Below are 14,833 nucleotides of genomic sequence, written 5' to 3'. Positions count from 1 at the left end.
CGGTTTTCGCTTTGTGCCAAATAACTTAACGCTAAAAAAACTAGTATGCTCATTTATGGATTAAGTTGAGTTTTGCAAACAAAAATTTGAAACGATTCGTCAAAATACACAAAGTTTAAAGGCACCATGCGTGACTCCTTACACATGCATTGTGGACCACCCTGGCTGAATCGCCTACGAAAAATGGCGATTGATGAACTCTGACGGAAGCACCTGAACGAATAAATCAAGAACTGATGCGATGCTGTTTAATGCACAAGCCGCTCTCTTATGTAAAAGGTTTGACGTTGGCAAAATATTGAATCGAGGTAGAATAGCAAGCGAATCGGCAACATATGGCAAACACATTTTCAAAACTCCGCTGTCCAAGATAAGAAACTTTAAACCATCAACAAAAACTTGATTTTTTAATGAGCGCCACGCCGTGTTTCCAGGATGTCACATTTGTCTCGTAGGAGTTAGAAAATAAATCAGAACAGCTTCAATGTTTTTGTCTGATTAATTTGTTTACAAGTGGGTTTATCACGATTAAACACTGGTTTCCTAAGCTGGAAAGTCGTCCTCGATCAAGTAATGAAGCACAAGATATTATCACTCGCCAATGGGCTACAAAGAAGGTACTGACATGCAGATGTCAACACGGCTTAAATACACAAACCTCCCATGTTGCTTATCACGAATGGGATGTTCAATTAATCGAAGACAAAGTTAGCTCATGGGAAAACTTCTTTGACAAAGTGGTAAAATCGATTTGATATCGCTAACGCACACAAAAGAAAATTTTATTTTCTGCTCAACAAATGCTGCTGACTTTTCATGCGCTGCCTTGATCAATGATCATGTGCGCAGCGGGAAAAAAAACGATAGCAAACAGAAGTCTACAAAGAAATATTTCATTTTGGATTTATTTCGTTATTAGATTTAGCCGCTTATCTTTTATCCACGTTATTGGAGAAACTGTTCGTGTAACAAACGCATGAAAAAAATTAGACAAAAATGACAGACACCGAAAACATTGAACAAACATGAACAAAATTATTTGAAAAATTTCAAACTCTGCGGACTAATACAGCACCAAATATGCTGTTTCAGCTGTATGCGTGCACCACAAACAACCAGCACCATTTTGGCGTTGCTAATCTCTCTAATCTTCAAACGGTCGTTAAGTTTTTCTTAAGAAACAAACATCCCTCTGACAAGAGCCATATTTCATTTTCAGTGTTAAGTAGAAAAACTTTAAATTTTCTTTTCTCTTGTTATGTTAAAGAATAATCACTCAGGCAATGAAAAAATGAATCATGAAGATGCAGATAAAATTACTGAATTGAAGTGTTTTTGCGTTTACATGAAGTGGCGTGTAAAAGACAAGTTACTGAGAAAAGATTGAACGCGCAACAAGAGGTGGAAGGACTGAATAATCAAAAATGTTTCTCCAGATTAAAATAAAAATCGGTGCAAAACAAAAAGAGCTCAAAGTGCAAACCAAATGTATTCAAGTGGACAGAAAGTTTTAACCCTTTTGCTTCAAAATTTAGACAAAATCAACAATTCACAAACCATTTGCTTCTTTTCCTCTTATTAACACCCGCACATTGCATAATTTTGTAAAAAAAACACATGACAGTCATTAGCTTAAGTTACGCTGGCTTTCACCTAAAACGTCCGCTTCACCACCGATGCCTCTGATGGGCAAAAGATCTTCCAAATTTTTTTTTTCTATCGCTCTAGTTTGTCAAAGCCTAAAGACCAGTTTTATGGAGATTATAGTCTATTGCATGGCGTTTACCCAATAATCTTTCACAGGTGTAGACATGTTCAACTTCGTGAACAAAGAACGTAAAAAGCTTAGCGTGTTGTTTTAAAAGGATCACAAGTAGGTCTATCTTAGAGCAGACAACAACACTCTGTGTAGCGATATGTTGTAATTTCCTTTCTTGTCACAACTAAATGCACAGAAAGACTGAGAAAAGTTAAGGCTGATGCTGCTTAAGAAAAACAAAGAGATCCTTTCATTATGCGACGAAGTCAGTCAGATCTCAAATAATCCCTTTAAAATCGCGAGAGATTTGAACACTATATGGCGATCAAGAGCACGCACAAATTTGAAACAAATCCCTCAAAATGCTAGTTGCTGGAGATGCAGCTTCAGATTGCATTCATTCACGTTTTTGAATCGACAAACTACAAAAAAATTTGCAACCGAGAATTGATCTTAGATCTCGTCCAATACAAACTTGGTGTTATCCTGTCAATTGAACGATTTAGTTCAAAAACAGAACAGAAGACTTGAGTAGTTACAAAAGAATATGAGAAAATGGAGATCAAAGTTTCACAAAGTTATAGCAAACTGTATATTCAACCATATTGTACAAGTTGGTGTGACAAAATCATTTCCTTTTCAAATGAATTTAACACCGAAAGGTTTCATGATATTTAAACTACACAATTTTAGCACTCACTAAAAATTTAACAATGTGACATAAGTAGTTCACTCAGGTCCAGTATCAAACGAAACGGCATCACCGAAGAAGATTCTGGGTTTATTTTAGACATCAACGATACCAAAAATACAAAGTACAGTAACTAAATGGTATTTGTTTCGCTACATATTTTGACGTCACAAGTACCCCATGACTGGGCTTGTCTGGGCTTATGTCGCAACGCATGACAAACCGTGTTCTGACGTCATCATGCAAGGTACTCCAAAAAACACAAAGCACTCCTTCACGTCCGTCTTTCACTTTATAAAGTTTGGACAAAAATGCTCAGGACACTTCATGAATACGAGTGAATTGACAAGAGATATGTTTGGAAAGGACTAGCCCCGACTCAACAACAAAGTAATGTCCCAATGCATTGGACGCTGGCAGTAGAAACAATAATGAAGAGTTCGAAGCGTCCGCATCATTTTATTGATTCAACGTTTAATATATATAAAACCAGGCATAAGGAGATGAGAGCATGCAAAAAAATTCTCCAAGACCATAAAGATTATAGTTTTTAATTAATTATCAAGCATAAAAGTCATAAATTCCAATCAAATGAGAAGGTACAAACAAGTAGCATGACCACTGAATGCTCAATGATCAGAAGCGAGAAAATTAATTATGCGGCTCCCAGAAATAATTGGCGCCTTATTAATTTGGTAGCTGCCATTATGGAATTGACAAGCATTTCACACGCCACATGGATTACGACGGCTTTGCTAAACCAATACTAATTACCGAACAATGAATTTCAAATTTATTTTTATTTCAAATCATTTTCACGGCAGTCCATTCCTACGCTATTTTTATACCATAAGACATGTCTTCTACATGTTTGACCAAACCCAGCAAGTAAATCAATGCATTTTTATGTTGATTCAACATATGCCAACAGTTGATTGGTTTTTAGCAATACCTTTAAAGCGGAACCTACTGTCACTATGGAACGCTGATGTTGGATTTATCAACCACAAAGTCTCACTTCAAATGCAAACAAAATGCCACCTATTACTCATGGTTTACTAGTAATTGGCTCTAGTGAGCTTAGATGCTATACAAGCCAGAGGAATTCATCAGCATGTGCACAACGGATTCCACAGTGACATTATTAGGCAAAGGATTGAAGATTTCCACTTACATCGCGGTATTTGAGGCTTCCCCAGACTCCGTGACTTGAAATGCCGGCGCAACCGCTGGGGCACATCACACTGAAATAAAACAACAACATTTGAACACAAGTGCACTGCAACATTTGGACATTTACACTGGAATATTTTCCCTCCAAGAAATGATCATAATCTATCGAAATAAAAACGGGAGATTTTGATTAGTTTTGGACTGTAGCCCTTCTAAAAAATCTCTTAAACAATTTGTTTCAAATTGGCACAGCTCGATAAAAAATATTCTTTTACAGGAAAAAGTATCTGGCTCTTTGATAAAGAAATATAATTTCATGAATTTTGGCATACCTCAAAGATCGCATATGATGAATACATTTTGTAAAAAAGCATTTGCAGTTTTAGAGATGCTAAACACAGCATGAAAGTTTCAAAATATTTTTCGCCAGTGTCGTCAAACCAAGAATAAATTAACAACAAAGCATTTCCAGCTGATCTTTTAAAAATTAATTTATTTTGCTCTTCATCACAGAAATATGTAAGCTACACTATGCAAACCAAATTGTATTCAGATCACAATTGATTTCTTGGAAACATGATAAAGTGGATTGTCATCACACATCGAATTACTGAAAACAAGAAATTTTCCATTTTACTTTATAATTAAAAAAAGATCTAACCGTATGTAACGATTCCATTGAAACAACATTCCGTTAAATCAAGGAATAAAATCATTAATCTTTCCGATCAGAGGCTGACGAAGTAGCGAAGAGCACTTTTTTTAAATCAAAAGAAAAACATCGTAAGATTTACATGTTTGCAACGTTTATTAACACAAAAGAAACGATCTTCTACACCTTGAGACGTTAACAGATGAATAGGTTGAATTTATTTGCGGCTCATTCAATTTGTATTGAGTTGGTGGCAAATCCAGACATTCACCATCTGGTGACGGGAACCATTCATCAAAGCCTTCAACTTCCAATTGAATTGCATATCGATGTTGGAGCTTTTCCGTTACGTCGATAAATGAAAAGACGATTTTAAGGAGACCTTTAATTGTAACCCTAAAGGAAATTCTCTGCAGGCTACATGCTCTCAACGGCAATCTCCTTCCATCATACAATAGGGTATGTCTTTCAAGATAGCTTTTTCTATAAGGTGTACTGTTGTAGGTATTGCTGGTCTAAAGATTTAACCGCATAAAGACAGAATGCACGAAAAACGTGTGTCAAGTTACTATTAAAATTTTCTCCAATTTAGGGATATGTCTGCAGTGAAATTTGTTTTTGACTGAGCATGAAAACAAAATGGCAGCCACAAACATGAGGTAAAGTCCTTATTTGACAAAAAATGACAAACAAGTTCAGTTTAATCCACCTTTGGTAATCCGTGTCTAACGTACATCGACAAGGGCAAAATAGTCAATATCGCCATGAGCCGCAGGGCTGATGTGGCAGACCTCCGCCCTACATACGGCAAACACATCCCACGGGGTGAGAGGCCGAACAGTAGAGTATGCCATGGGATGTTGCATTATATTTACGTTCATGGTGTAGGTAATAAATTAGCAGAAAAAGTTAAAAACAACGTTTACTTTCATCAAAAATCCCACTTTGGAGGCAATGAGTAAGTTTTCACCTTCACTATTGAGAAACGCTGATGCTGACAAACATGAGACGAAATGCCAACTCACACCAAGCGTAAAAGCCTCAGCTATTTTTCGAATTAAGATAAATTTAACGAAACATAACAAAAGAAAATCAGCTTACTTATAATAAGCCAATGTTCCAAGTCGCCTGTCTGCTTCAAGATTAAGAAAACCCGCTTTTAAGGATGGGCCCATAACGCCAATCCAGCAGGGCATGTGAACTGGGATTATGTTTTATCCAATATCGGTAAACATCGTCTTCTTAACGTTTCATAGAAGTTAACAATGAAATTTAAAAATGTTTGTATTTAAGGGCTCGAAAATGTAAACGTTTGAGTTGCACCAAGAAGTACGGAGCAAGTAGGAAAAATTGAAAAGCCATAAAATAGCCTCATCATCCGGTAGGACCTTTCAGTGACATTGCAGGAATTTGTTACGCTGTGGGCTAGCTTTCAGTAATTCTAGAAAACTCAAAAAAAAGGATCACAGCTTACAAGGAATGACAACGTTTGCTTGCTGTAAAGTGTAACTAATGTAATCAGACAAGATTCGTTTTAAATGATGCTGCTAATCGGTTAAAATAAATCAGTTTAACAAATAAACAACGTGGCAAGTTTCCCATCTTCACAAAAGATCGTTTTGGACATTGTATTTACATTAGTAAAAAATAACCTAGTTGTTCCACCAAAATATTTTTCGAGACGCTGGTCACGCAAAAATTGTGACTAACAAAATTTTTGCAAAACTTTTGCTGATAAAATCGGCCTCGAAGGCATGATAGAATGAGTGGCAGTCTAAAAAATACATTTTTTGAAAAAGGACAAATTAAAAAAGGCAAACCAACTTGTTAACCCGAAAGCTGAAAGCCTTCAAGCATGAAATGCCAAAAAAGGTAGTCGGCACCTGACCAAAGGAATGTTAACCCCTTTATCTTCTTGTTTTATTGTCACGAAAAAAGTGAAGTAGCAAAGCAGAACCTGAAGCTATTGTACCATCTGCATCTGTATATATCAAGTCAATGACGACTGAGAGTAGCATTGATAACAACTTTGTTGCTTTAAGTAATTCAGATGATTTAATGGAAAATAATATGCGTATGCGCATATTCCAGATGGAAAATTAGACGAACTGCTAGCTACTTGACATTTTAATGTTTCCATCGAGAACTAACTTCTTTATACAAACTAGCACAGCAAATAGATCCAGAAAAGTAAATTGGAGCTGAGATGTGGTTACAGCTTTCCTGTGTCCGACCGAAATATTTCTGTGCTGAACATTTGAAAGCCAAAGTAATTTTTCCTTTGAAATTTTGAACAAAAAAACGAATTTTTGCGTCAAAACAAAGAGAATTTTTAAAATATTCTGTTTTTCAAACAGCCTTATGCTACAAATTTAAAACTGTTGCAGAAGAAATTGACTTGGCTTACCTGAAGGATTCCACTTCTACGTGAATCTCTCCAGTATCAGAACAAGTGACGAAATCTAGAAAAATACAATATTTCATGTAAGATCACGTTAGCATCGGCCGAAGCCGGCCACCGGCAACGCACCAGCAATAAAGCAATTTCTAAACTGCAATAAAATTCAACAATAAATTCAGTGATCAATTATGACGTCACTGAAAAAGAACAAAAGAGCCGAGCAGATGTGTGAAGCTGTGGCGATTGGCGAAGTTACTTCAATATCGATGCAACGTCTCAATACGTTGATCAGACAAACCAAAAACTCTCCTGCTTAACCTTTGACAACTGAGGTGTTATTTACAGTGACCCGGTGAACCTAGGCTCCGCCGGGAAATCAGTTGATTGAAAGGAAAACATCAGAGTGAAATGTTCATTTCATTACAATGCAAGACATTACAAATAGCGAGTTTTTTCTTTTACATTTATCCACGGCTAACGACGTTGAAACGATGTAAAAACGAAAAGTTTGCTGGCTGGATTTCGACACGGTCTACCTCGTTGGTCAAGTTTGCATAGATATAACGTAAAATAGATTTTGTTGAAAACAGTGGTCGAACATCGTTATGAATTGAATAATTTAATTTGCACTTTATCAAAATCAAATCAGAAATCGAATTCACGCCTGCGTGATATACCACAGGAAATTGCCATTACGTGATTGAATATCTCCGTAATTTATTGCATGGTTTACACGATTCATTAATAAACTAAGTTGCTACAGAACACATCCAGACATCAAAATCCGTTATTTTTACATTGATTCAACGTCTACAAACGTTGAATCAATATAAAAATGACGAGTTTTGCTGTCAGGAATAAGTGCTTCTGCTTTCCAAGCAACTGGTTTGTTTTAAAGATGGGGAAGACCGGCTCGGTGGCTTAGTGGTTAGTGCGCCCGCCTCTGAATCGGTAGGCATGGGTTCGATACCTTGTCGGGTCATACCAAAGACTTTTTAAAATTGGTACTGAATCTAATTTCTGCTTGGCACTGAGTAATGGAGTGGATTCGGGTAATAATGTACTCAGTTGCGCCTCTATACGGCTGCATTGACACTGTCTGCTTTGTAAAGCGCTGAGGAGCAACGCATTCTGCGATGGATACAGCGCTATATAAAAACTAACATTATTATTATTATTATTATTATTATAATACATAAATATTATGCAAGGAAATATCTCATAAATGCTGCTAATCTAATCTGTTTCAGTGATGTCTGCAGTTGCTCACAAAAAGAAACGAAAAACTTCGCAATGGAAGTTTCGATCTCCCCGCACCCACGTCAGCTTAGCCCAATTCATGCCAACATTGGATTAACTTCAAAACCGCGGAAATATTTGGCACAAGAAGTCGGATTAAGCTTGAAGGGTTACCGAAATTTTGCTTGCACAATACCTCGCTGGGTGAACAGTTCAAATCATTATCGGTTGGCAAAGCATCGCAGGACGTTACGTTTACGTAAAAATGACATGACTCAACGGCTAAAGCAAGATCTGAAGAATGAATTTTCACGGAAGACTAAAATTACAACCGCCCCACGATTGTTGACGTTTCTAATCATCCGTGACGTCATCAGTACCCAACCCAGTAAGAAACAGCATTGCGGAAGGTTTAAGGTGATTAGGCCCCATCCAGCAAATCAGTCACTTTTTTATGTACAGTCACGTCTGTAAACGTTGAATCAATGCAAAAATGACTGATTTTCTGCCTGGGTAAGACTGAAGCGGGATCTACCATGCACAACAAATCGAATAGTTTAATTGATTGAGGTGCGCTGTAAATTTTTTATTTCATTGTTCATTTCAAGCTAGATTTGTTTTCATTTGCGCTAGGCCAATGATACGTTTCACAATACAAACTTTAATAGAGTTGTTTCGACTATAAAAAAAGAAAACAAACCACTAACTTCAGCTTATTTATCAAATTAGGGAAAGCGATGAAACCGCTTTACAGCTAACTAGATGTCGCTGCCTCATTATTTCATGTCAAAATACAACAGAGCGTTTCCACACTCATAGACCAACTACCTGACCAGTTCCACAGGGAAATGGTAAAAAAGCAAAACAGATACTCTTTTCTCACTGCAGCGCAAATCCTCAAAATACTGCAACCCCAAACGATTGCAATGTTTGCAAGCACACATGGTTTGCAAGTGTGAGTGATAAGGAACCAAATTAAGGTTTGAATGCTGAAACAATATCACGGTTTGGTTTGGGATGCTTAGCTGCCAAAACAATTTGAGAAAAGCTTATCAGATTATATGGTATTATATTTTATCCCTTGCTTTAACCTATATTAAGATTGTATGCCTTCCTTTGAAATACTTTATTCCGCTTGAAAGTAAAAAGTAATGTTCCTACTGGCAATCTAGGTTCAAAACTAAACTTGTCGAATGTTTATATCTTACGGTTAATGCAGTAAACAAAGCAATTTGCGTTATTTCGAATAAAATACGTTACTCTAACTGTCTAATTAGGTATTATATTCCAAGGCAGTGTGAAGGCGATTGCCGCACTTGGAGGTAGATCCGGCCACCCTCAGTAACGGGGAAACAAGACTACAGCTACTACCACTACTAATGGTGTGAGCAGCCATTTTCTTGGTTTGAAATACGAGTAAATAACACTTGTATCTTACTTGCTACGGTTTCTCCAGGTGATGTTGCGATATAGGAAATAAGAAATCCTCTGCCATCGAACGTGGATGGTCGGCGAAATATTACAGTGGCCGTGTTGTTCAGCACTGTCACAGTCATGGGGTTGTTCCCGGGACAATATTTATCTGAAAGTACAAAATCAAAATAAAGTACAAAATACAGCACTGGGAGATTATTTTGATGATAGAAGAAATACCGGTTGTTATATTGAATGTCTGCAAAACATTACCTCTCACTAATATATAAAAAAAAATTCTACTAAAATAATATTCAAATCTTAAATTAATTTTGATGTGAAACGAGCATTAAAGCTTGACAAAGATTTCTTGTATTTTTTGCCTAAATGGAACCTGCTCAATGTATAGTTCACCTTTCTTTCAAACTTAACGCTTAATTACACAAGGTTTATTTTCGTGTGTTTGTTGGCAAAAAGGTTCTGTGAAAACTCGGGCAAAAGTCTTGAGGATTAGCGACAGCACTGCACCTGCTTTTGTATTATATTACCCGACACTTTTGCGTGTTTGTATGAAACAATAGATGTCTCAGTAACCGCACTGCCATGCACCAGTGCTGTGTAAAAAAAAAACACTTTTAAGCTAACGAATTAAATTCTATGTTAAACTTGAGTTTTCATTCGATCAAATCATAACGGTTAATCAAATTCAAGATCCAATGATTTGTTTCGTAACTGCAAGGATTAAGCAGAACGAAAACCAAGGTTTCGCTTTGTTAAAGGTTTCCTTAATAAGAACAAGCCGTTATCGGATATGCAGGGCCTCGGTGGTGTTTCCGGGATTTTGAGATCAAGCCTCTCAAGCGTCTATTTTTCGCAATACCACAGTTTTGTTTTTCACAAAAACTTTTGGGAGGTGAAGAGCAACTTTCTCGGGCGTTAGTTCTGGCTAATCGCTAGAATAAGCAACCATGCGTAAAGCCATTGTTTAAACAACTTGTCTTCAGCATCCCTGTGTGGCGTCATAAGAGGTGAGGTACTCTCATGCGTTCAAAATTCGATCGCTTCCCAACAAAGAAAACAAGTCGATTTTCGAACGAGGCAGATTCCCATCCAAACTACATCACAATACGTTTACGGAACGTACACAAAAGATGTGATTTTTTGGATAGACAATTTGTTCTACAGTGAGCAGCTGAGTCCATCTAATGAAGTTATGAATTTGTCCGTTTCGTGACTCACACGCAGTAACCCCATACCCACGCTTCAGAGGGGATAACATTTATTTTACGAGACGTTTATTAAAACGTGTTCTTCGAATGTCAATGTATTGATGAATTGCTACTGACAAAAGGATGTGCCCCAATACAAAGATATCTCTTCTTGCGTTACACCACAACTGATATTTACCCAACACAAGACTTAACTGGCCAGTCAAGCAGGCGAACACACTTTTCAGCAAGTTATTTTTACGACAACTCAGATTTTCAAGTCCTGATACATTTAGGCCATGTAAAACTAAAAATAACAAATTACTAAGCAGCGTGCTTAGCAGTCGTCCTTAAGGCTAAAGAGTAAAGTAGCACGCTATGATGAAACGCATCACTGCATTTCCCATCCAAAACTTGTCGTAATTTTACTTGAAGAGCAAGAATGGAAACATTGCATAACCTACATGATTGTCAAACCAACATGCTACAATAAGAGGCCTCTTGTTCTCCAATTAGTCAAGAAACAAGCACCATCTCTGCTTTAAAAAGCACTTCACGCTCAAACTTGCAATAGGATTTTCAATGTACTGGTGTAGTGGAAGCAAAGGTTGCACTTTAAAATGCGAGATATTTTCAGCTTACTGTAACTTTCTTCTTCTTCTTTCGTATGAGAGGTTGGTGTTTTCGACTACGTTTCATTGGGGTCAGATGTCAGGGAATTCTTCGAGCAGCCACTTGATTGCAGAGTCCCCCAGCGTTGACAGGCCAATTGGTAAAACAAAGTTGCAAACCCACGAAATCAAATAACTAAGCAAAAAATCTAAGCAAAAAATCTAAGCTTGCCATTTCTTTTAAAACATTATGTACATAAAACTTCAGCACGAACAAATTTTGAAATACAGTCAAAGCACCTATTAATGAGTTTCTTCTCAATACAAGGCTTCAAAGTGTCACTAAACTGTGTTATTTTGAAAAAATTATATTTTTCAATCGACAAGATAATGACGGGGTTTCGTGGACATTAATCCAAAGGCATGAATAATCTTTTAATTTCTACGTGGGCTGACAGGAGACAATTACACGCGGCTCCAAAACTGACAGGTTCACTGCGACAAAGCTAAAACATAAAGGAAGACTGTTTAATAAGTGTTTATGCTTTGTATGAGTCATGAAGACATATTTTATTTTACTAAAGTGAGAACTACCTAGCTTCCTTTCCAAAAGAACGAATGAACCTAATGAATTGGATTCTTTGAAACAGTATAAACTATTTAGAATGCAATAGCATTTTTCAGGGGTAAAAAAAGGTTAAAAAATGTTACACGAAAGTTAGGCTACAGTGGTGCTATAATTGAGACACAAATAATTTTCCTGGTGGTAACTTGAAGGGTCTCGTTACTTTAGAGAGCTTTATATTTACAGTGATTACGCATCATTTCAGCATTGTTTGCTAAATGTAATAAGCAGGAAATAACGTGACATTGCATCGCGCAAGTTATTACATCTGTTTAGCATTAACATTAGTCTACAGGAGATTCGAGCATTGAGAGATAAAACAAAACGAACAACAAAAAAATTATCTTCTTATGAACTAATCTTGAAAGAATTTACATAGCCTAAGGAGAGTGTTGCTTTAGGCCACTAATCTGTCGTTGTAATGAAATCTTTCTATAGAAATAAACACAGCGAGGCCTACCATGCAACAGATTAGCCACTTGCGGTTGACAGAAAGTTAACACTCAACAAGTCAGCCTTACAATGAACACAGAAAATCGGATAATCTAATCACAAAATGGCCCAGTTTGAAGGCGTTTGTTAAGAAGATTTACGCATTAAAACAAGCCGTAATCAATCATCACACAACGGTAAGTGCCGAGTCAAAAATGACGCTTTTGAAACGCCACATGTATCAGCAAGCCACCCTGCACAACCACATTCTGCTTCAACTGAAATCTAGCCTTGGGCGAGACATTAATTACTTGCAAAAAGTTAAAAGAAAAGCGGTTGCAAAAACTGTTGTTTAGAAGTTACATTTCAACCAATGAATTGCCATATTGGCGGCGGTTTTACAGGTGAGAATTGCTGATTTAAAAATAAAAAAACGCTCTTTTCAAAGGACCTTGTAAATTGTCGCATTGACAAGCCACAGAAAAAGCAATAAATCAAACATTTAAAACCAAATAGCACTCAGTAAATACAAATTGGTTTTCAACATTAAAACAATAGAATTGATCGTAAAATGTGTTGTTCATCACGGTTTAGAAGTTAGAACCCCTTTTACAAACGAAAAATTTGAAATGTGTGTGACAAAACGGTGAACGCATCTTTAGCACAGAACGTCTTTTGTCAATGACAAAGTAACAGATTAAGTCAGATATCAATCCAGCCGGCAAAAGTTGCCATTTTCACGACATCTAGCAACGTTGAAAGTGTCGAAACAATGTTGAAAGACCAGCTTTGCTAGTTGATGTGTTCACACACTAGCAAAACACTGGTGATGCAACTTAAAGCCAAGAAACAATAACAGCTGTTCATATCTTCAGTTTAAACTAGTACTTCGAAGGCAATCTTTCTGAATATCTTGGGATCATTAACAGAACAATTATTAGTTTGGTAATCTGTGTACAAAATTTGAAAAATGGCGTCGCGTACTAATGAGGCAACCAGCTGAAGAAGGTGCTTAATCAAGCAAGTTAGTTGAAGCTTTTCTGATGCATTCTCATGGTTGCGTGGGTGGTCGTCGTTTTGTTTTTATTTATCACTAGGAAATTAATAGCAATGTTCACAAACAAAAATTATGGCTCGAATTCGAAACCGAATGGCTATTCATCCCTCCCAATTCATAGATTGTATCTGTGCTGAAATTGACAGTCACAATAAAGTAAAAGACGTTAAAAGGCCGTTATATAATAATAGAATTTGTTAAAATGAAAAAACTTACCGACAGTGTCGTCAAAAATGAGTAATCTCAACAGTAACACCAAGCTTTTATGACAAAGTGTAAAAATTAGTTATGATTAACAATTCCGATAATATTAATGTTCATATTTTTATTAATCACACCATTTACTCATGTATTCTATGTTTTTGTGGTAAAATAGCCTAGGTTGTTAATTACTTTGATCGTTGCCAAACTTTAAATTCAGTGGTTTTCAAAGCCTTTTTTAGCAGAAAGCACCAGAAAGATCTTCCTTGCCTCACGAAGTCACACAGCTACTGACAAGGCCGTGTAGAATGACAATGAATTTCCCAACTCGACAAACAGCAATCGCTTATCTTTAACCAGGTTTTATAGAACGGTTTTGAAAAATTACCACATCGCACTGAGGGTATGTGACATACAGATCGGGAATTACAGGTTTAACCATACACTCAAAGCTATGAAAGTATCTCAGCAAATAGCATTTTAGTAATGTTAACGATCACGGAGTTTGATTAAGGTATTGCACTATGTTTTGTAACATCAATGCAAAGATTTATGACGTAGGACATAGACGGGATATCATCTTGTGATTTTATTCTCCATACGTTCATGTAAGTTGTTTTATAAGTTTTACCCGAAAGAGTATAAAAATGATTACAATGTACTGCAGTTTCGCATTGTATGGGGGCGTTTAAACTTTAAGATCAATTAAAAAATAGACAACAAAGCCGTTTAGAGGCTGTTTTATGGCTCCTAACACGCTTGCTTCTTGGCCCAAAGTCACAACTCCTATCGTGTCTTTTGAAAAATCTACACAAAATGATGAAGATGGAAAACAGACATGGTTGACAATTGATAACACCGCATCGTTTTTGTAACGTTTGTGTGGATTGCATCACTGTGGAAAGGGTGTCCGTACAAAGCGATAAGCTGGCAAGAATGGATCTTCTAAAAATCACGATAAGAAAATGCACAAGTAAGCATTTAATCTCTTTTTGTGTTTACCTCATGATCAAAGCCAGCGGATTAGGAACATTTTCGAGAGAGATTTGACGATTTCAACCAAAAACTAATGTTCCGCAATACTTGACGTCACTTATTCCCCAAGATAACATGATGCTCATTTTTGGGTTTCGCAAATGTTTGTTCTCTTTGATGGGGGAAGATGTAATCAGTCACGCTCGGTTAATCGAATATACCAAAGCGTATAATTAGTTTATGAAAAGAACCCGCTAATGCAAGAAGATCAAAGTATTCACAAGTGCGATCACAGGTCAAGGTGCCAGTTGAAGGTTGAGTACTGAGGAAGACGTGTGAATGCGATCTTCGGCGAAGATGAAAAGGTTCTATCAAGAAGTTTTAAATGTGTTAAAT

The 14,833-nt window shown here is 36.8% G+C and overlaps 1 protein-coding gene across 2 annotated transcripts in view; it reads right to left on the bottom strand.

Annotated features, from left to right (window-relative positions):
- The window catches only part of LOC145777481 (uncharacterized), a 40,769-nt gene that overhangs the window by 10,184 nt on the left and 15,752 nt on the right, over positions 1-14,833 (bottom strand). Inside the window, exons 1-4 of one of the 2 annotated variants that reach the window (XM_082588861.1) lie at positions 11,179-11,258; positions 9,354-9,497; positions 6,683-6,737; positions 3,625-3,694 (exon numbers count right to left, since the gene is read on the bottom strand). In XM_082588861.1, the coding sequence (XP_082444987.1) occupies positions 3,625-3,694; positions 6,683-6,737; positions 9,354-9,471 (243 nt within the window). In that variant the 5' untranslated portion in view covers positions 9,472-9,497; positions 11,179-11,258. Of the gene's footprint in view, positions 1-3,624; positions 3,695-6,682; positions 6,738-9,353; positions 9,498-11,178; positions 11,259-14,833 lie in introns of those variants that run through there. The other variant, XM_082588860.1, reaches the window with a different exon arrangement.

Source organism: Aplidium turbinatum, chromosome 9 (genome assembly GCF_918807975.1).
Source record: "Aplidium turbinatum chromosome 9, kaAplTurb1.1, whole genome shotgun sequence".
In the NCBI taxonomy this organism is placed as follows: Eukaryota; Metazoa; Chordata; class Ascidiacea; order Aplousobranchia; family Polyclinidae; genus Aplidium; species Aplidium turbinatum.
This window is presented reverse-complemented; position numbering and strand designations above follow the sequence as displayed.